The 24,027-nt window shown below is 44.0% G+C and overlaps 1 protein-coding gene across 6 annotated transcripts in view; it reads right to left on the bottom strand.

The window, feature by feature from the left end:
• Window positions 1–10,177: 10,177 nt before the first annotated feature.
• The window catches only part of LOC147611219 (uncharacterized), a 121,674-nt gene continuing 107,824 nt past the window's right edge, over window positions 10,178–24,027 (bottom strand). For 5 of the 6 annotated variants that reach the window (XR_015263990.1, XR_015263989.1, XR_015263991.1 and 2 more), the window contains exon 13: window positions 10,178–10,542. Coding sequence is in view for 1 of the 6 variants with exons in the window: in XM_086785886.1 (XP_086642012.1) it covers window positions 10,534–10,542 (9 nt within the window). In the remaining 5 variants the exon portion in view is untranslated. Of the gene's footprint in view, window positions 10,543–10,728; window positions 11,494–24,027 lie in introns of all 6 variants that reach the window. The other variant, XR_015263988.1, reaches the window with a different exon arrangement.

Raw genomic sequence — 24,027 nt, forward strand, 5'->3', positions numbered from 1 at the left:
ACAAGCCTTGTATGATAGGTAGAATCACCTAGTAGCTGCTTATACTGCTTGAGTTTGACTTCACCGTTATAGTGAGGAAGGGTTCTCAGCATGTCCTCGCAGACCACATGTCAAGGATCCCCAATGGTGAACAGCCAATGGGAGTAGATGACGATTTACCAGATGCTGCCCTATCTCAACTATGCTTGATTCCTGAATGGGGCGAGGAAGTGGCACACTTTTTAGCTAATGTCTTACCTGTCAATCCCCTTCTCAACAAAGACCACACCCTTTGCTTAATTAAGCAATCGGCTCCCTACCAACTCATTGTAGGTCAATTTTATAAATAAGGGAAAGATAGAATCCTACGATGCTGTGTCCGGAAAGATGAGTATGTCTTCCTCCTTGAACAGGCTCACTCTACATGTGTTGCATGGCACTTTGTAGCAAATATCACTATTCGTAGGGTCCTCACAACTAGGTTATGGTGGCCCACTCTAATGGTTATGCAGCAGAATATGTCAAATGGTGTGACGAATGCCAGCGTACAGTAATTCCTCATTTCAAAGACCACATGCCCATACACCCTATAGTGTCTTTACAACCATTCAAAAAATGGGGCATAGATTTCATTGGACCTATCAGCCCGGCAGCCAAATACACTCAAGCTCGATACATCATAACTGCTATGAATTATTGCACTAAAGTGGGTAGAAGCTCATGCAACTTGTAAGGCCGATGCTAGATCGACTACTGAATTTCTCTATGAATCAGTCGCATCACCCGCTTCGGTTGCCCCCTTGAGCTTGTCAGCTCTCAATGGGACACACTTCATTAATGAGGTAATCAAATTCCTTTTGTAAGAGTTCCTTGTCACTCATCACAGAAAGTCCTCCCCATATTTATTACCGACAAGCAAATGGCCAAGCGAAAAACACGAACAAAATCCTATGTGCCATTATGACTAAAACCGTGGAGGCTAGCCGCAACGATTGGTAACAAAATTTACCGCTGCACTTTGGGCATATAGAAATTCTTATAAACACGAACAAAATCCTATGTGCCATTATGACCAAAACCGTGGAGGCTAGCTGCAACGATTGGTAACAAAATTTACTGCTGCACTTTGGGCATATAGAAATTCTTATAAGGCAACAACCAATGACACCCCTTTCAGTTTAACCTACGGTACTGAAGCGGTTATGCCCATGGAGTTCTTAGTCCCTAGTTTACGTGTCGCAGTACAAGAAAAGCTCACTGGGAATGTCTTAAGCTGTCACCTATTCGAGCTTGAAAAGCTTGACGAAACATGCATTTTCACAGTATACAACATGATTGTTGAAAAGTTAAGGCGTAAACAATGGTTTGATGACTAGATTAAGGATAAACAAATGAATGAGGGTGACATGGTTCTCTTATTCAGTACCAAGACACATAAAAAGACGCTCAAGCTCAGAGGCCTAGGACCATTCCTAGTCATCGAGATAACGCCACAAGGCACAGTGTGCATTGAAACACTTGAAGGTGTGGAAATGGTTGGTTACTTAAATGGTAGCAATTTTAAACGCTACTATGGTCCTCTCACGAAGGCCACCTTAAAAGCCACCACGGATAAAAAAACAGCGAAAGAAAGACCATGAGGATATGAAACAAGCCGCACAACAAGAGGCCAAAGCAAGGCACAAGCTACGCTTAGGCAGAGACATATCATGGTTAATATGGCCCCCAAGTGGTCGACCTTGATGAAGAAGACTGGGAGGTGAAGCCAGCTCGGTTGTGGTTAGGAATGACCACCCCGACAAGCTTCGTCCAAAAATTAGCTCTTGTTTTTGATACATGGGCTAGTTACAATTTGATGTCCTATGAAACTTGGCATTCCCTTGGGGAACCCTCACTCAAAGGGACCCCTGCAATCGTTACAACTGTGGCATCACATCATGTTCATTGCGTAGGCACAGTCACACTTTTGTTCCACATTGGAAATAATCCCTTGGAAGGGAAGTTCTACATGATGCCTGCAGGAACAATGCGTGTCGAGATACTCCTTGGAAGGGGTTGGATGGGACATAACCGGTGTGCAACATCAACTGGGATGTTCGGATAGCAACCCTACACCTGGCTTTTGGCCAAGTTACTGTCCTCATGACGGATGAAGAGCCCGTACCTGCTGCTTCCGCATGCCAAGCACTTCCCATTTCACCACCCACCAGCATTCCATCACCTCACCCCCATCAATCCATCCCCCCAAAAAAGAGGTCGTTTCTCATTCTAACCACATTGATGCTTCACACACCTCCCCCACCACCATGCACGGTAGCAACCCACTCTCACAGGGTCCCCTCACGAGCTCCTGCCTCATCAAACCAAACTAACCAAACTAACACTGCTAACAAAACTCCACAGGGCTTACCATCTCGCCTTTGGGTACCTAAAAAGCTTCTTGTGCAGCACAAGGTTATTATGAAGGTGAATATAAATTATGGATCCCTAAAAGCTCTAACCATCCCCTTCGTCCGTAGAGGCAGTCCGTAGGCAACCAAAGCTCCTCGTCCCCCCCCGCGGTCAGTAACACATTCGCCAACCACAGGCCTACAAGGTATAGGACAAATGCAGGCCCAAGAACACCCCACTAAGTTCCAACCCTCAATCGAAGCCTCAACTATACAAAAAACCAACTCTCCAGTGGATCCCCAAACCTCTTCTACGAGCCCAACACTTCTACGAGGCCAATAATCATATTTGGATCCCCAAATCTACCTAACCTCATCAACTTCCACCCCGTGTCACTCACAGCAGTCCCCTACCCTTGAATGGAAACCCAAGGTGACATCCGCTGTAAAGACTGCCCAAGAAAAAGGGAAGCAGAAGCTTCATAGTGACACTACAACCCCCATGCTACCCCATTGATAGAGCTCCCTACTGATATACCTTCAATGTCAGCAAACCCCCCCCCCCACCTTTCATTATTGTGAGGCTGCAACAATAGAGTACAACAATGCCATTATCAGCTCCTTGAGCCTCCTTAGGTACATCCTTTCCACCCGCCTCACAATCCCTCAAGGAAGTGACTCCCACCACCTCGCCATCACCATTATCAGCTCCTTCAGCCTCTCAGGTACATCCTTACCACCCGCCTCAAAATCCCTCAAGGAAGTGACTCCCACCACCTCGCCATCACCTAATTTGAATCGACTCCTTACTTTGGTGAATTGGGTACGCTCTCAGTAACAAAACCCGTAAATGGGTGCTGGCAGCATAGCCTTTGGGTACGAAACTTGCTTTAGGGTGCCCATAAAAAAAAGAAAGAAGAAGCCACGACCATACCACATTTGCCACACGGCCGTTCTTTTCTCAGTGCCACGAGCATTCCATGTTTCCTGCGGGTGTTCCTTTCTCAACTCAAGTGCCATGCTCGTTCAAAGTGTGCCACGACCGTTCCAAATCTGATTCAAAGCCCACGGATGTTTCAAATTTGATTCAAAGCCCCCGGCTGTTCCTTTCCGATTTCATGAAGCCAACGCTCATTCCCTTCCTCAATGGAAGCCTGTGCCCGTTCGTTCTTGATTTGGTATTGTAGTATGGGGAAATTTCCATTTTCACTATCAGCTTCACTTTCTATAATAATTTTGTTCTCTTTACCAGGTCTATATGTTTGCTCTTCCTTTATTATTTCAATTATTTGCCTTTTGGTCTTGTATGCATTCTTTATTGTTTCATCTTGTGTAGGCACACCAATCAACTTCATTCTCCGTGCTTTTCAATATTTTTACAAAACAATCTGCACTTGAATGTGAAGCATCGAAAATTATTTGAATGATAATAAAAATATTGTAGATATCTTTCATTGTTGTGTTGGATGGGTATACCATTGTTCTTCTTGAAGAATCAACGTCCCACAGTTGCATTTTCTACCTTGATTTGGCGTTACCCAATTGAAACATGGGTAGTACCTTCTTTCTTAGATAATGCTATAAAGTGTAGTACAAAAATGATTTCCTAAAGGATGTTTTAAATAGAACTTCCAAAAAATCAATGGTCTATCATAAATATATTTTATTCTTCAGATTATCCACACCATATTGCATGTATGTATGTATTCCTATAGAAATATCTTCCATAATATTAGTATATGAAACATTTTTATAATGAGGCTTGTCCAAATTTTTCATACAATTACCTATCATTCCATGATATGTGTGCGTAATTTTTTTCCTTGAAGCTCTACACATTACAATTCCACCAATAGAGTGTTTTGTATATCCCATCCAAGAAACTTTTTTATAAGTTTACTGAGTGTAATAATTGACTTTGCATGAATTCTAATAACCATTTGATAACATAGAGGGAAACTTGTACCTCCTCTTTTTAATGAGCAACTTCCAACAAGATATCCTCTTGGGATTAAATCATAGTGATTATTTAGAAATGCTTTATCAATATCACTACCACCTATTTTTGTCACATTTAGTTAGCTCAAGAATGACATTGGATTGATCACACCACACCTCGTCATTATTTAACGTCTTGGGTAAACCAGTATTTGTCCCCGACACCCCCCCCTTTTCAAGTTCGATGCCCTCCTCTCCCCCTCTGTCACTTTACGGCCAACGGCTTCCTCCATTTCTGCCCCAAAGTCTCCTTGCCCTTTCCTACTGTCGGCCTTGCCCACGTAATTACTACTTGTAGGCACATCGTTGTTTTTGTTGACGTGCTATGTTACTGCAGACCGTAAGAGATCTATACCCTTCACCAAAAGAGGTAGAGTTTGTAGGCATGGATGGTAGGACAAAAATAGCCCACGATTGTGATTGTGCAATTTAATTTAATTTAGGCCATATAGTAAACAACAACGATTCTAATCTAATCTAAGGGCTTCAAATGGAGTTTAAGGAGTTCAACCATCATTAGAAACATCAGTACTAACATCTTGCAAGGTCATGAATTAGGTTTGCCAATGTCAAAGGACTATGCATTATCTAGTAAATGGATAGTAAACATCATCAAAAACACCTTTGCAAAGTTTCATATGGTTCAATTTCATCTTGGTCAGTCAAAAGCCCAAATCAAGGTTTCAAGACATGATCAGCACAATACATGGTTCATCCTTCACTTCGGCTTTTTTTTTATTGACTTTCCATCAGTGGAGCTGTCTATACATGGCCATTTTGTTGTGCGAGGGTGTATGCTAACCTCCTTTTATGGGAGATGACGATTGATCAGGAGCTTAGTGATGCTAATGTTATTGCACGTGGTGAGTCCTCGACCATGGCAGAGGAGCATCTCACTAAGAGGACTATTGCAGAGAGCGGGTTGTATAGGAGCCAAGGAGGAGACAGCAAGCATGCCATCCTGGAGCTTACCACCAAGTCCTCTTAGATGAGGATGAGACATCATGTAGATGTATATGCCATTATGTTTTTGTATTGGCCAGTTGTATATGCCAGTTATATCGAGCAAACCCTTACTAGTTAGCCTAATATCGAGAGTCGTACTTGATAAATATGTAAAACCTTAAAACCAAGAAGGAAAAATTGATGAAGACAAGATTTTATCTTTTTTATCATAAGAGCTTATACATAGAGCTCTTATATCATAAGAGCTTATGCATAGATCTTATATTTTATATCATAGGAGTTTATGCATAGAGCTCTTATGCACAGCTAATTCTACTTCTTCTATAAGATAAAAGAGAGGGATGAGATAAACTATAAGCTCCTCATCCACCTCCTCTTTGTCTTCTTTTTCAAATGTGTGAAGAAGAATAAGAATAGGAAGAAGATGGGAGTACCTATAGATCTCACCTCAGTAAAATCAACACTACCCTTATACTCAATGCTTGACTACTCAAATGTATGTGCTATATCCACATAAACTCCCCGGATAATACCCGCATGATCTAGCTCACACATCACTATCACATACATCAACATCATGTGCATTATATGTCCATGTCATCGTGTGAACATATATCACTATCATCATGTGTACGTGTGTGTGATACATCAATATCATCATATGTGTGTGTGCACATGCAATACATCATCATGTGTATGAGTATAAGATACATCATCATCATCTAGATCCGTGCCAATGTAGTCTACATCAAGAACATAATCATGGAAACTCAAGAGCATGGGACACTCGTACAAGTCACCAAAAGAAGACTCATTCAATGCAAAGAATGTCAAACCATCTGTGTCGATGAAGTCGCTGTATGTGGACCATCTAGACCATATATCCTTCTCATGAAAATAACCCCTCATATGACTAGCAACAATCCCACAAGCTCGAACATCCAACGAGGGCATGTATGTGTCTCGTCATAGCATATAGTCTGTAAATGAGGATATAGAGGTCTAAGCCACCTCGAAGCACCAAAAGTATGTGTGAACTCAGCAAACGATATGTGAACCACAACACAAAATTACAACCCAAAATATCGATCATAGAGCCATGAAGTTAATGTATGAGCGACACTCCTAAGATCAGGATCTGAGATGGTAATATAGTGATGTCGATGATGATGATGGTATGCAACATGTTGGGATAGTAGTAGTAAATTGAACGAGGTCCACAAAACCTCAAAAGTTTGCAAATCAATCCCGCAATGCACAAGGCATGTTGAAATAAAAAACTAACAATGCATAGGGAACCAATCGTGTGAACGAGCCCAAACAATATACCAAATCTACCCGTGTGAAAGAAACAAAAGCGTGTGGACACAACAAGAAGGAATGCTCACAAATGTGCTAGTTGTGTGAACAAGGCTAGCAATGCACATAAACTCACAACGCATGTAAACAACCACCATGTCATGTGAACAATGATTTGTAGGATAAGTGTGAAAAGGTTAAAAGGGGTAGACGGTGTAAAAGGAGTGAAGTGTGAAAAGGTTAAAAGGGTAGAGGGTTTAAGGATGTGAAAGGATAGACGATTGAAAAAAAACTTTTTACAAAAGAGAGGAAATTCACATCACTTTCCATGCTAAGCCTGTGGGGACGTTTTTTTCAATGCACCAAACAACGGATGAAATGCTCAGCCAACGGCGATGAAGCTTTGTTGTTGTTGTTGTTGTTTTTTTTTAAAAAAAATAAATAAATGCGCCTACGGATGAAATGTGCGCTCTCTATGCACTCAAAACTGCGCTTGTGCACTGTTAACTGAAGTGCCTTAGGGTTTCTATCATCTGCAGTCAGCCTCTCCCATGACATTATCTGCACCATGGCCAAGCCCAAGAACAGCAAGCCAGTATCCCAGTCCCAGAAGGCTGGCCTGCAGTCAGCCTTTTGGAAGGATTGCAAGGTTCTCGAAGTATGCTAAGCGTGTTGGAGGAGGAGCGCCTGCCTGAGCTCAAGCCTTTTGCCACGCCTTAAGCTGTTCTATGTACAGCTGAGCGCTGATGCTCTATATCCAAGATCTAAATATATTGAGGGAGGATAATCTATAAATGTTAATGCTGAATATATTGAGGGAGGATATCTCTAAACGTTAATGCTCTTGAAACTCTCCTCTATCTTTCCTACTATGAAGCCTTAAACCAGAGCAATCTACTTGAACTTTAGGTGTGACAAAAACATTGTTGACGTGTGTAAAGCTTTATTAAAGATTGCAAACCTCAAAAGTCTTCAAAAAAATGTTTTCCAAAACATCAAGTAAACCTTCTTAAGCTTTCTTTTGTACCAAGACTTAACAAAATAGGTCTCAATCAAACTTAAAGATCTTTGGTCAGTTGTTGCGATTACTAACCAACTTAATAGAGATTAATCTATCCACTTAATCTCTTATTAACTATTGTAGCTTATTGTAAACTTCTTGGCTTCACCAAGATTCATCAAAATCAGTCACTAATCACAAGGTCTTCACTAATAAGCTATTGTTAATAACTTTCTTGATCAATAAACTGTCCAAACTACTTTGATTTGTTATGTTTCATCCAGATTAATCACTAATCATAAGATTAACACTAGTCTTTATTATTAGTCATGTTCTTGATCAAGAAATTATCGTAATGATACTTAATCAACAAACTGTTGACATAATCTTGCACTAATGTCACCAAGATTTAATCATCTTGCTTTCTTGCATAATTTTTTAGCAATATCCATTATTTTCTTGCAATTAGTAACAATTTCGCTTAAAGGAACCAGACTCTTGCAAGAAATAATCAAGATAAATGAAAGGTTCGATCAAGAATCACTCACTACTACCAAGATTTGATTCTGCATAATAATCTTTACAAACTTTGAAAATTATGCACCAAGATTTGTAAATTCTGCACCAATCAATCTATAACAAATTTGAACTCTGAACATCAATCTTTGAACAATTTTTGCAACAACAAATCTGAAATCTATATCACTTTCTCGATGAAGTTTTCACCAAAACTTGCAGATAACCTCAAATCTCTCCCAAAAATGCATAGAATCCTATGGATCTTAGCAAGGATAGAGAAAGACTAGTAAGTTTAGTATTTTTAAAAAAAACTGATTTCAAGATTTCAAGAAAACAAAGAAATACAAAAATTTAAAAAACATTTATCACAAAGATTATCAAAACAGTGTAGATTAGGGTTTCTAAAAATGGTAATTAACACACTAAAAATGATTAAATAATAATCTTACTACTAATCCTCTCAAAATCTAAAAAATTGTATAAAAACATTAATCTAATAGATTAAACACTAATCACTCCTTAATCAAAACATCAAGATCCAAGTCAAGAGCTTTAATACCAATGCAATAAAGAAGATCATAATGAAACTAAGATATGGAAATGGATCTAAGCTGTATCCATGAAAAGCCATGTGTTAACCTACACATGATAGATCATAGGCCAACTTCCATGAAAGCCTAAGGTGGTAGTAGCATGTACTCCAAGAAGACAAGATGACTATAATATCAAATGATCAAGATCTCAAAAAGGATACAATAGCTGCCTACTAACCGACTTATATAGCCACTTCTCGTAAAATATGTCCACTAGTGCATGCCCAAAGCCTATGTGCCTCAACCCCGGAAAATAGCTTTGTCTCACAAGGGCCAAGGTTCTTCTTGGCTCTCTTCATGAGTTGATTTTTTTTGGGTGAAAGTGGGTTTGGTCGGGTGGCAACTTCTTTTTATCCTTTTGTGATTGAGACAAAATCCTCAACAATATTGGGTTTTGTGAAAAGAGTAGTGTCTTGCAAAGAAGATGTTTATTAGCTTCTCGTTTTTATAGCATTGAGCATAGCTTGCCTTCAATGGAAATCTTTCAAAATATTGCCTTGGATGCTTTAAAAGAAACTAATTTTGGGGAGATTGTTATACATGATTTTTTGTTTTATTGTTTGTAGATTTGGATCACTCGAGATAAAAAATCTTGAAGAGACTTATGCCAATTGATTTCAACACAAACATCAAGGTGTATTTTGGGTACCAAACCATCATGTCTAGTCTATAACCCAAGAACTTGCCCAAGGATTGGTAAAGCATCTGAACACAACACAAGGATATAAAGGGATGGTCAAGTTAGAGAACTCTACCCAAAGAGGGACTTTTTGAGGGTTTGGGCTTATGAGCATCAAAGCGTGAGTGCTAAAATGAAAGATTCAAGGCTTATTTGCTTATTGTCTATTGCCCACCAAGGAGAACCTCTTTAGAGATAGTATGGGATTAAAACTTGAATAAGATGTGTAACCATAAGGGAGATAAGGGGTTTTTTTAACAATCCCACCCTCTTGTGGTCCAATTAGCCTCAAACCGTTTTTTTATAATCTCTATAGGGTGTATGGGGCCATGCATGAAGCCAATATCCTCTACACAATCTGTAATTTCTTTATTTTTCTAATACACAATTATAAGTATACATGTCTGAATTTTGAATTATAAATTCCCCTTCATAAATTTACATAAACAAATTACATTTAACAACAGTTTGTTTAATCCCCCCATGCACATATGTATACAGCATTAAGTCCCTTGATTATTTTTATTTTTATTTTTATTTGATAAAGCTCACACAGGTTCTACTTGCGAGTGAATCGGAGTGGTCAATGAACCTTTGGAATGCTTTGGGAAGCTTGTGAAAAGGTATTAATAAAAGGGTACAGCTTTACCTCATCCGTGTGGGTAAACATAGGTTTAGCTGCTATGTAAGTGTTTCATTTGACTAATATTAGCAGCAGTACTCCTTGTTAATATGCTCACAATGCAGGCTTCTATTTTCATACATCCTCCAAGTTTCATTGCTTCTCAAAAAACAAGACTGGCCACTTTAACTAAACATTTGCAGAAGTTACAGTTCAATGTCAAACAATCAAATGCATTTGCATGCATGCATGTACAAATTTTATTAGCCTTTGCATACAGTGAACTTCGAGATTTACACAAGCAGTAGTTCCTATCCTACTAAGTAAAAATTGAGGTCACGCTTTTCCCTGCAAAAGCCCAGGGGATACCACCGTTGTACTGACTAATGCACCACATATTTTTAAAAACAGCTTCACTCACTGTTCAGCTTGCAGGTCCTCAACCAAATTGCAATGCATTAGGATAGTGATAAGCTCTCTCAAATCCACTACTGCACCTGCAAAAACATCAAAAGATTTTTTCAAGATCTTAGATAAAAATAAATAAACAACCTATTTCTACACACCATCTGAGGGGAATGAGTTCTTATTTTAAATTTCTGCTGATGATGCAGGGGGCATGGACATAAAAACCAGCAGGTGAAACACACAAATCATTGATTCACAAGGGATAACCATCATACCTGGGAAGTTATTTCAAAAACTTGAACCAGGCATATAAAGATGGCTTTCTGAAACTTGGAAGCAAGGTCGCTAGCTATCTTGTCTGCACAAATAATTTGCCCCGGAGCTGCTGGTGGATATGCCAGTGCTATGCCCAGCTTTTTGTGTTGGAGAAATGCAACACTAGTCTTTTTTTATTGTCTCTAATCCAACGAGCTCGAAAGTAATGACTCTTTGCACCTTCCAACATTTTTGCATGGTGTCATCAATGAGACCTGACTTTTGGGGTACGTGAATGGTAGTGAGAAAAAACCAAGTGGGAGGGATCTTGATTTTCAATGAATATGCTGATTGCAAAGCTCTGGCGTTTATCATCTTTGGAATGGCAGATAATCAAATCCAACAAGTTAGCTCTTCTAAGAGCTCTCATGAGGCTTGGACAAGGCTCAAGTCCATTTTTCGTCAGACAAACGCTGTCTTTGATTTTCTTGGAGTTGATTAGCAGGTTGGTTGAAGTGCATCCATCAATAGGAAGCTGTGGAAAGATTTTTCCCTTTTTTTATTTTAATTTTTTGCTTTTTATTCTGCTGTCTCTCAGCCCTTCAATTGTCTCCTGCTCCAATCCCCAGTTGCACTGCCCGCTGTTGATGTAAAGTCCCTACTTGGTCTAGTTCAATATTCCCCTGCTCCAGTACCACCCTTTCTCCATCTTCTTTCCTCTTGAGCTGTGTGCCTTGACGACAGCTTGTGCTGATCTTTGGCTGTTGGGTAGGAGGGAAGCTAGCCTGCACACACACACACACACACACACACACACACAACCTCAAGCACAAAGAAACGTGAGAGTGCTGGAAAAGATGTACTCAATAATGATATGAAATGAAAGTACAAGTGAGTACTAAAAGGCCTAGGGCAAAGTGCCCAACACACATAAGTGTGTTCACACGGGAAAAAACCTGTGTCCAGTCACAGGGAAAAAGTGCCCGTGAGTAAGCGGGGTTCACACCTCAACTAGCCAGGAGTGGACATGACCAACAAACCCCCCTCAAGTGAATGGTGTGAACGGGTAGCAGCAGGGTGATAAAGCTGTGAATGCTGCCCTGCACTATGCTCCACAGTAAGAGTGAACTGCAGTGCCAATGGAAAAAGCAAGCACTATATGACGGGGAAAAGGAGAATCCCTAATGTCATAGTGCTAATGCTAGAGCACAGTAGTACATAAATGCATCACCAGAACATGTGGACATCAACTGCATCAAATCAAGAGGCATCGCATAATACCCCCCTGAAGGCAAGTACCAAATGCCAAGCTGAACTGCATGTAATCCACATCAATGCTCTGTAACTGCACCAGTGATAAGCATAAGAAGAGGTAGCAGATATACGCATGTATAAAGGCAACAGGATCCTGAAGTCATGCCTGTGAGACATGCAATGTAAGCTGCAAAAGTAAAACTCATCAATAGAGGATACAATGAGGAAAAAAATCAGCAATGGTAGGGCTGATAAAGTAAAAATTCAGCAATGGGAAAAGCTGAAAATGGGGAGAAAAAGTGGGGGCTCGAGGCGGGCATCAGCCAATGCTATGAGAGGATAGGTAAACTCTCAACGATGCCATGATCAGTGGCATGTATGGCAAATGTGAGATGCATAATCCCACAATGAATAATATACATGTGACATGTCAAAACCATGAGAGCAAGCCAACACTGGCCAAGTGTGTAAAAGGCACTCCCAGTAAACATCACATGTGAGAAAGTGACAATGTCAACACTGTAGAAACAATCCCGCTGCAAGGGAAAACAACATAAAAGGCATCTCCAGTAGACATCACATAAGAGAAAGCCTCTAGCATAGACCAGCATAAGGGTCAACAAGCATAAGTGACCATGAGGCATCACTAACTACATGTGGGCAAGTAGAATCCCCCCTGAAATGCATCTGCCAGACAATGCATACCATGGAGTACAGACTATAAAGCATAGTCATCAAAAGCAATGGCATCAGAAGACATCTCTGCAGGCAATGAAGATGTAAGTGTCAAGGCTGACACGTGTAGCCAAATTGGCCTGATCTACACCTCTGGAAGAAGATGCCGCTTCTTTTTTTCACTCTCAATACGCTTCCTGCATTCCTCTATGGTGTGCCCTGTTTTCCTGCAATAGTTACAACGCTTTTTCTTTTCAGGCTTGTCCTCTGTCTTGGGAGGATTTGATGGGCTAGGTTTAGGCCCAGATTTATTCCCACGAAAAGGAGCAGCCATTGCTGACTCAACACACATCATGTTGTTCCTGTTGGAACGAGATTGCTCTTCACTGAGCAAGAGAGTCACAAGGTTGTCAAAAGTGACCGCATTAGGTGCATTGCCAGTTAACAACCGCAAAGTGGTGCCAAATGTCTGATAAGAGTCAGGCAAGTTGCGCAAAACTGTCTGAACAAGATAGCTATCTGTCAAAACCTCATCAATGTTAATGAGCTGCTCTCATAGGTCCTTCACATGCGTAAGGTACTGATCGATAGAGTCACCTTCAAAAGCATGCGGTCAGTCTCAAGCTTGCCCCGAAGGTAAGCTACACGAGCCTCATTGCGACCTGAATACAATGCCGCCAAGGTATCCCAAGCACCCTTTGCAGTGGTGCAAGATCGAATGTGCGGAATGATACGCCTGCGGCACGAGAGAGCAATCAATGCATGGGCCTGAGCATCCCTAGCATCCCAAGTACGCTGCTACTGAGTAGGAGGAAGACGAGGAGGTGGACCTGCAGGAGGATGAGCGGGAATCACTTCACCTTCCGCTAGAGCAGGTGCAAGAGGACGCTCCTCAATGCCATCCACATACAACCATACATTTTTAGCAACCAAAACATGACGCATCATATAAGCCCACATAGGATAGTTGTCCCCATTGAGCTGGTCCTCTTGAGATAGCAGTCCAAAGAGGTCATTATTACTGTTGGCCATGATAGGACAGCAAATCTGTCACTAGTCACCACGAGTATGTAATGTCCAGCAAAACCGTAAGAATGCGGGAGATAAATAGCAGGATAACCAATGGACTGAAAGGGAACTCCCACTAGGAGAAATACATATGCATGTCCCAAAACTGCAAGTGTACTGCACGATGATGCAAATCTGTCAAAGTGTCCACAATGGCATACATATACTGCAGCAAACCACAAATGTATACATGTGCCGTGAAAAACACAATCACTGTAAGAGCTGCAAGTTCTCAAATCCTGGCAGATCAAATGTAAATTGGTCGAATGCTCAAAAAATGGGCTCAATGTAGAAAAGCCCTAATTTTTAGGCAACCAATTAGACCACATCTGAACCGGATCTCCACCTGTAAATGTGCTAATGCGATTGTTACCTGTATCAAGTGCTGCAATGCCCAAAAATTGGGGGGGGGGGGGGGGGGAATGCTCCAATGCCAACCAAATGTGCCTGTAATATCCCAAAATTTGGAGGAAATGCCCTAATGTCAACCAAATGTGTCTATAATACCCAAAAATTTGGGGAAATGCTCCAATGCCAACCAAATGTGCCTGCAATATCCAAAATTGCCTGCAAATAGTGCCAATTTCTGCAAAATAGTGCCAATTTCTACAAAATCCCCAAATTTCTAGTGCAATTATGCACCAAATCTGCTGAAATCAATGCCAATGTGTGCCAATGTTGCAATTGCAAGCTCAATGGTGAAAAGCCCCAAATTTCAACAAGCAGAATGTGCAATTTCAGGTCAGATATTTGCAAATCCCACTAACCTTATCTGAAGGTGAACCTTGCAGTTGGGCAGATCTGAAGGTGAAGGTGAAGTCGGCGTAGATCTGACAGGTGCAGATCTGACAGGCGTCGTACGGCGGTGGTACAGGGCGGAGGTACAGGACGGCAAAGTGCAGGCACACGTACAGGACGGCAAAGTGCAGGCGGCTGCAAATATGGGCTGGATCAGCACGGTGAAGGCGGCGCCAAGCAGACGGCAGCAGCAACGACGGGGAGGCGTCGGATGCGACGGCGGGCAGGCGATGGCTGCGCTACAGTCGACGACGGCGCACAATGCAAGGGCGATGGCAGATCTGACGGCGAACGGCAGCGGCGCACAACGGCCGGGACAGGGCGACGGCTGAGGGTGGTTCTATTGGAGGCACAAGCGGCGCAGCGAACTGGGAGGCACAAAGTGCAGTCAGCGGGAGGCGACAGTACAAGTCGGCGCACAAATATGAGGCGCACAGATCTGAGGCACCGTGGACTATGGAGGAGCTGGGCAGTGTCGTACGACGCAGGGCATGAGCAGCCGGGCACTACAGGTCCGGAACAGCAAGGGAGAGAAGAACACGACTATTTTTTTTTTTAAAATAATAATAAGAGAGAGAGTGTGTGGTGTCTAAAGTGTGCAATAGGCTGCAGCAAGGGGCAAACCCTAACCCTAATGTTTGGGAGCAACAGGGTGTAACCCTAACCCTAACCCTAACCAGGCTCTGATACCAATGTTGGGTAGGAGGGAAGCTAGCCTGCACACACACACACACACACACAACCTCAAGCACAGAGAAACGTGAGAGTGCTGGAAAAGATGTACTCAATAATGATATGAAATGAAAGTACAAGTGAGTACTAAAAGGCCTAGGGCAAAGTGCCCAACACACATAAGTGTGTTCACACGGGGAAAAAACCTGTGTCCAGTCACAGGGAAAAAGTGCCCATGAGTAAGCGGGGTTCACACCTGAACTAGCCGGGAGTGGACATGACCAACATTGGCTGTTGGCTTTTTGCCTCCGACTCCCCATTTAGGACTCCTCTATTAAAATATAATCACTAAGATTATCATATGCTAAATGACCCAATCATTGATTGATCATGAGTCACTAGCAATCCTTGATAAGCTTTGTTATAGAGATGCTATCTACTAAAGATGATTCTTTGGTAGCAGACCAGCCCATGATCCACTTTGGCGCACCACTTACAATTCGCACTTCTCAGTAAGCACAGTCGCATCCTTGATATCCACTTCATTGACCCTGGCTTTATTCAGGTAGAGTTTGACTCTGAGGCTATGCATCCTGTGTCCTTCAGACGACAAGTCACATTGCACTCTGTTGGTCATCCGTAGTTTCACTCAAGCCCATTGCTCTCATGTGCAGGATTTTTGCAACACAGCAACCTGCAGCCCACTTTGGCAGCAGCTGCAAGCTGCAGTTCTCTGCGAATAGCAACACATCAGTGATATGCAGTTCCCCCTGTAGAGGTTGGATTCCCTACCACCATCTGCTTCCCATGCCTGACCAGGATTGTCCGAAACTTCTGAAACATGCCAACAGTTCTATTCGAACGAGTTTCAAAAGTTGGATGAAGTGGTGAAGTGGATAGAGGTCGCCAAGAAGGGTAAAGGTAAGGAGATAACAACCCCTACACCTACAATCATTAACATGACTTTGGAAGAGGAACAATGACGACGTACACGTGCTTTGCATCATGTGAGGATTACCGGCCTTAAAGACAGGGATAAAGTTGAAGAGGAGGTGAAAGAGCTTATGGTGTTGATGGGGATTGACAGTCCGGCACACGCAAAAGCCTGGAGAGTGGGCAAAAAAAGCGGAGGCAACGGGGAAACATCAAAGGAAAGAGCTCTCATACTTCGCTTCCCCTCTATTGAGGCGAAGGAGGAGTTCTTGAAGAGGCGACCCACTTTAAAGAATACAAGCATTTTTCTTGGTGACGATCTTACTCTTTCACAGCTTGCACATATGAAGGAAGTCATGCCAGAGATTAGGGCGGCAAGAGAAAAGGGAAAGATAGCATTTTATAGAGAAGGGAGGGTGGTCATCGTGGAGCGACGCTCTACATGACGGTGCGAGACCTATGGGACCAAATTAAAGCTGGCAGCTTGGAACTGCAATGGATCCCTCAGACTTGATGTAGGTGCCTTTGAGGACAGCTTTAGAGATAGAGATATAGTCTTCTACTCGGAGACTCACCAGGCCCCTGGTCAGATGATGCCACAGGTGACAGGATACAGATGGGAGACAGCTTGCAGAGTAGGGACGAGATCGGTACACAGTAGTAGAGGATCGAGGGGGGTGGCAGTTCTTTTCAGGGAGGAGCTGCAACCGCTTCTACACATCGTTCGGAGAGATGATCAGGCCAGATATATGTGGGTGAGACTGAGGGCCGACACAAGCAGATTCCTATATATTGCCATATGCTATTTTGCTCCTAGTACATCGACATATGCAGCACCTAGAGGGCAGTCTCCTTTCTCTGTGCTAGATGATGACATATGGGAGTTCTCTAGGGATGGAGACATCATCCTGTTAGGGGACTTTAATGCCCGGACGGGCAACCGCCAGACAGCCTTTTATGATACCTCAGAGGAGATGCTGAGAGAGCTGGACACTCTGCATATGGGATTAGACAGACGCTCACAGGATGTGGAGTGCACAGAGTATGGGAGATATTTGGTAGATATGGGGACTACACATGGGTTGGCCATACTTAATGGCTTGCAGAGGTTTCCGCCAGCAGCTGGATTTACTTTAGACATGGTGTTAGCACAGTGGATTATGTTATGGCTATGCCGAGCTTTGTTTCATGCATTGAGGACTTCACAGTTGGATCTCGGCCCATTGGGGTAGTAGTGGATCATGCATTGTTGACATTGACCATCTCTTTTCACTTTACCACAGCTCAGAGGACACGAGGGGGCAGATCACACTCCATATACTTTTACTTCAGAGACTGATGCTGTCTATAGAGATGGGATTTATAGACGTCTGTACATAGAGGAGCCAGGGAGACCTTTGGAGGAGCTGACCCATATACTGACAGAGACTTTACAGGATGCAGCAAGAGAGGCATATGCACATACTCAGCCTGGACAGAGACAGCGTCCTGGGTGTATGCCCCAGAACAGCTGGTATGATGAGGAGTGCAGAGAGACAAGAGCCCGACTGCAGCGGGAGGTTGCTTTGGGAGTCACTACTCACCGACAGTCACGTATTGCCTTCCGGCGCCTTGTGCGAAGGAAGAAGCGGACCTTCCTTGCTCAGCTAGAGCAGGAATTATACCAGTTGTTATTGAGCCAGGATTCGAGGGAGTCTTGGCGTTTGTTTCATGAGTCCTCCCCTGCTTTGGCCATCACTTCTACAGAGGTCTGGGGTAGTTATGCAGCATCTCTATATACAGTTCCTGGACAGACACCTTTTCCTGACCCGCCAGCACCATGCCCACAGACATGTACTTTCTTTACCACCGCAGAGATGGTAAGGAAGGCCATTGATAGGATGAAGACTGGGAGAGCATATGATCATGATGGATTGGTCGCTGAGCACTTTATCCATGCGAGAGACATGCTGGCAGAGCTTCTAGCAGTGATGTTCAATCGTGCTATGTGTGAAGGCTTACCCGAGACTTGGAGTATGTCCACCATCGTGCCTATCTTCAAGTCAGGGGACCCTATGGAGCCAGGGAATTATCGCACTATTATGATTGGTCACACACTAGCACGATTGTATGCATCCATTCTTGAGCAGCAGTTGAGTAGATGGGCAGAGAGAGAGGGCATTCGAGCAGAGGGACAGGCAGGGTTCAGGAGAGGTTTCTCTACTCTTGACCACATCTTGACTCTGCGGGCCATTATTGAGGGCAGGTCGCATGGGCAACGGATTTATTGTAGCTTTGTGGACTTCCGCAAAGCATTTGATACAGTGCCCAGAGCCAGATTGATGAGGCGATTACAGGAGATGGGGGTACCACAGAGCCCATATGGGGGATTATGGCTTTATATAGATCAGTTGCAGGACAGGTACGCACCCCAGAGGGGGTCTCTACTTTGGTTCACTCCACTATAGGAGTGAAGCAAGGTTGCCCGTTATCTCCTTCATTGTTTGGTATGTATGTGGATGAGGCTTCTGACTACATTGAGAGATTGGGGGACAAAGGAGCCCAGCTAGCAGGTACATGGATCCCACTATTGTTATATGCTGATGATATTGTGTTGATCTCTGACTCCCCTGAGGGTATGCAGCGTCATCTGGATGCTTTACATGAGTTTGCACATGATAGTGGATTGTCTGTCAACCTTGGCAAAACCAAGGTTATGGTGTTTAACACCACGCCACAGTGGGTTAGACGATTAGCTCCCACATTTACATATGGGCAGGAGATTGTGGAGTATACAGATGCATATACATATCTTGGGGTAGTATTCAGTGGGCCAGTGTTTTCGATGAGGAGAGCAGCAGAGACTAGATTGACTAGAGCACATGCAGCCTTGGGTGGTTTGGAGAGGATGTGTTCGCAGGTTCAGTTTCAGGAACCTCGAACGAAACTTTGACTTTTTGACACTCTAGTGACATCAGCTATGCTTTATGGAGTGCAGATATGGGGACCTTCAGTGGGCCATCACAGCGCAGGCGGGTGGAGAGGTATGGAGAGGCCTTTGGTATCTATGATTGCTAGGATTATTAGAGCCAAGGCCTTGGTACCTCATGAGATTATTCGAGCAGAGTTGGCGGCTGCCCCTCTGGTGATTGAGGCTCTTACGAGATCAGTCTCCTACATACATGGCTTGTGGACATATGCACGCCTCGCCCTTGAGTCCTCCCGACAGTTAGCTTTACAGGGAGACACGGCTTGTTGGTATGGACAGATGACATCTTGGTTCCAGGCACATGGTTTTAGCATGGACAGATTGCCTCCCTTCCAGTATTCTCTGGAGGCACCCTCTCTCACTCTCACACGGACAGAGATTACCACTCATCCGTCAGGATTTAGTTCAGCTGGACATTAGGAGGACATGGATACAGCCGACTGAGGAGCTGGGCACGAAGATGGCTTTCTACAGAGAGCATTTTCTTCAGCTCACAGCAGATGGTTTTGTGATCAGACCCAGTTACATGGATGTACACTTGTCTCATGCAATACGATGTGCTATTGGTCAGATTCGCACATCCTCACACCAGCTTGAGATTGAGATTGGCCGATATAGAGGTATACCAGCTGAGGCCAGGATATGTCGAGTATGCCATGGGGAGCCAGAGACAGAGCTACATTATATATGCCGTTGTACTGCATACTATGAGATACGTGGTCGTTTCCACTGTTTATTCAGAGAGGGTTTTGGACCACTTTCCAGAGTCGTGGGGTACCAGGACCAGAGGTGTTTGGGATTGTTCTTGCTTGAGCTGCGGAGATATAGAGATAGCCTGCTTAGGCGCACAGAGAGCCAAACTCAGAGGCACATTACAGACTTCTTTAGTCCAGCCATCACTGCGCCAGATGGATCACGGCAACAGCAGGACATGGATACCGCCCACACCAGCGGTACACTGATTGATTGTGCGATTGAGCTTGGGTGGTCCAAACGCCCACGACTACGGAGGAGGGCATCCCAACATAGACGGAGGTTGCAGCAGCGGATTCGGATTATTCTTGCGAGACATGCGGGACACCCAGTCAGGGTGCTGACCTCAGAGGATATTGAGCGTCCGATGCGGCATATATTATGAGATGGAGGCACCTCCATAGTGTACCCCCCCGTCCCACATGATTGTATCCCCTCACTATACTCCACTCACCTCCATAGCGTACCCACCCCCCTCACTATATTCACACCCTATAAGGGTTTCTGTTTACCTTCCAGTTCCAGTTTCATTTTCTAGGTGCCAGTAGTATCATCTTTATTTTTCATTTTCTGGTTTTTTATCCAGACATTGTATCAGATCCACCATGATGTAGGGGAAACTTCAGGGCGACTCGGATCGCATGAGAGGTCGCCGCAAGGCTTTCCTCCGCACTTGGCAGCCTGGCCCTTTCCTCATCGTGAGGGGCGAGGATGTCACTTGGCACTATAGGCCTCCAGTTTGGCTCTTCTCACCTCCCACATGTACTACTAGGTAGCCCCCCCCAGAGAGCGGCCAGCCACGGGGGTGGAGCTCAGGTGTTCACTGTGTGTTTTTTATCCCTCCTTGTGAGGTGAGCTTTGTAGCCTTATGGCGTTTTCTCATTAACTAATAGAAGGATCGTTTTTCCAAAAAAAATAAAATAAATAAAAGATCCACCATGATGTAACTTTTTGGTCTCATAGGTCATTATGGCCTTTTGAAGACGTTAATATAACATTTCATTTCATTTCTCTCTCTCTCTCTCTCTCTCTCTCTCTCTCTCTCTCTCTCTCTCTCTCTCTCACACAGAGACATCATTACAGGCTTAGACAGCTCCAGAGGGGGGATGACAGACACAAATTACTACATTTTTTCAGAGATCCACCCCACTCCCAGCCCCTACACAGCAGGGAATTACTCTCCAGAGAGCAGAGACACTCAGAGCCCGCAGGAGACAGAGGACACCTCGCTTTCGGACACCACGCCTATACGAGAGAGAGAGATGACAGAGATCAGAGCTCAGTTTCACAGAGAGGGTGCGGAGCGACTGTCTCGCTTCAGAGCAGACCCAAGCATGTTATTCAGGGAGCTGTGGACACCCCCTTCATTGATGTATACCATTTTATACCCCCAGTATGGTACAAGATGGAGCTAGCTAGGTTGCATATCATGATTGTATACTCCATGCACATAGCTTTGCATTCTCCTAGTAGTAGAGCTCCATCCCCTCCCCCACTCATTGTACTTATTGCACACCCAGATTCAGCTTTTTAGTTCAGTACTTTTTCATTTTGTTGGGATGACAGAGGATACCCCACACAGGTACACTGATTTGTCTCATAGGCCGAGTTCGGTCTTTTGGAAGACGTTAATGAAATCTTTCTTTCTTTCTCTCATTGGAAAAGAAGCACATCATTGCTGGGCTATCGTTCTACAAGTTGACTCTCTCTCTCACAGGATTTCCTCTTGGCTGATGTACTTGTTGTAGCCGCCTGTTGTACTTGTTGTACCTATGTACCTGTTGTACCGGTTGTAGCCGCCTAGTGTACCTGTTGTACCTAAGTGTGTACCTGCTCAAACCTTAACTGTACCTACAAGTACAAGCTGAAACCCTAACTGTACCTACAAGTACATGCTGAAACCCTAAATGCACCTGCAAGTACATGATGAAACCCTAACTATACCTACAAGCACCTACTGAATATCATCCTGCATCTACAGAACCTGCTGTAAGTGCTGTAAACCGGCGCATTCTGTAAAAGAAAAAACGCATTGCTTTGTCGAGCCCGCATTTCCTATGTCCCATCCCCCTCCCATAACTGGTGCAGGCTGCACAAGTGCTCTCCGAACCGGGGTCGTTGATTATCCGTTCCCATTGACCACAACCTAAAAGGACTGGGCTATCCACAAGCACCAGTGTACTTGTTTGAGTACCTGCTATTGACACCGCGCACCAGTATCGGCTTTGTTCATGTGCAAGTACCTGTTTGAGTACTCGCACTAGGGAGGCTTGAGCCACCGTCTCTGCGAGGGTGTGAGCCATGCTCTAGTACGAAAGTCTCTCTGTGCATGGTCTCGAAACGACAATTTTCGCGTTCACTCCCCTCTCCACGTGTATGAGATTGGTGGCCAGGCTACTTTGACTCATTCGGCGAGTACGGCATCGACAATCTACTTCGACATTACTTTTGTTTGGGTAACTTGTCTTCATGCTTGCATTGCATTGGATTATCTGGAAGGCAAGCCCTTGGAACTTTGCACATATTAAAATACTCCAATAATATACTCAGTATTGAGAGAGGGGAGGGGGGGGGGGGGGGGGGGTTCAGCTCGTTCATCATGGCCCTAGTAGTGGTGTCATTGTGCAATTTCTTTCATGCAGTGTCCACTGCTTAAGTGTTGATGTGCTATCTACTTCACAAGACAGTATCCAAGAACGTTCACACCTAGCCGGGTGTATTATAGTGGTATCAGAGCACGGTTGTTTCCCTCTCCTTAGTGGGGAAACGGTCCTTTGGCATTTGGGATACCGCGTGAAATCGCCATCATACACAATGGACAGCCAAGAAGTGCCAAATTCTCATGGCCATTCAATTGGTACCCATGCATCAGATACTTTGCAAAATAGGTACATGCCTTCAGCCCATGAAGTGGCTTATACACATGTGGGACAGAACTCTTGCGGGAAAGAGAAAATGTATGAGGAAGACCCTAATGTGATAAAGGGCTGAGATTGAGCATGTCAAGAGACAAGAACAGGAGATACATCTATTGCATAATGCACGTGCACGCATCTCTTCTTGCTTGAAATTGATTTCGCGTGACTTGTTTTCATGTGACTGCCTGCTATGACGTGTCCAGTTTACAGTTTACAGGGAGGGGATGCCCACCCATGAAATGTGCGAGTGTCCCTGTATTTTGACATAGTTGGTGGCATGTGAACAAGTGGTAAGTATTCATTTAAATTGTTGTTTATTTTCTCTCCCCGACTTCTCCATCCCACCACCTCCTTTGAAGCTCACCATGCCTACCTCTCTTTCATGCTTACTTGCACACCACCCGTCCCCCCGCCACCATCCCCCGTCTCACAATACACCTAGGCCCATTTTGATCATGACCTTAACCATGTTTACTCTGATCACATCTACCGCCAACTCCAGGATGTGGAACCTAGTGTCCCCCTACCCACGCCCTCATATCACAAGTCACCACCATACTCCACACATTTGCCACCACCTCTTTCATCTGCACGCCGCGGTCTACCGCCAAGCCGCCTTGTGGTTCAATTCCTTGTAACTGTTGGTATGATGACGAATGCCGAACCACATGCTCCCGTCTTACGCATGACATACAGATTAGGCAAATCACGAAGCGCCAAGCACAATGGATTTCTCAACGCCTCACCCAACGCAAGAAACGGGAGTTCTACCCTTGGAAAGAGGATGGGTTTTACCGACTCTTCTTAGAGCCAAACTGCAAAATAGCCTTGAGGAAACTCCGAGAACATCACCCACCCCATCTATCACCTACCCACACATGGCACTACTATGTGCACGCTCCCTCTTATCATATCCCCCATCATCCACCTCTACCCCCACCACCACATCCCCTCCCCACAACCTCCACCTTCTTCACAAAGGGCATGGTTTTCAAATTTCAAGGCCATCCATAGACTACATAATGGGCAAGCCCAGGATCACGAGGGACTCCCTGCTGAGTACATCTCACACAGTTGTTTCTCGTGCCGGTACGAACCCATTCGTACTGTTCAGTTCGTAAGGTACGGTACGATACGTTTTTCTTTTCCCCCTCTCCCACCTCGAGAAAAAAATTCCAAATGCTAAAAAAAAATATAGAAATCCTGCTTAACGAAGATCCCAAATGCTAAAAAAATAATAGAAATCCTGCTTAACGAAGATCCCAAATGCCTGCAATGCT

The sequence above is a fragment of the Cibotium barometz genome, chromosome 48 (genome assembly GCF_041138505.1).
Source record: "Cibotium barometz isolate CiBa-2024 chromosome 48, ASM4113850v1, whole genome shotgun sequence".
NCBI classification, from domain to species: domain Eukaryota; kingdom Viridiplantae; phylum Streptophyta; class Polypodiopsida; order Cyatheales; family Cibotiaceae; genus Cibotium; species Cibotium barometz.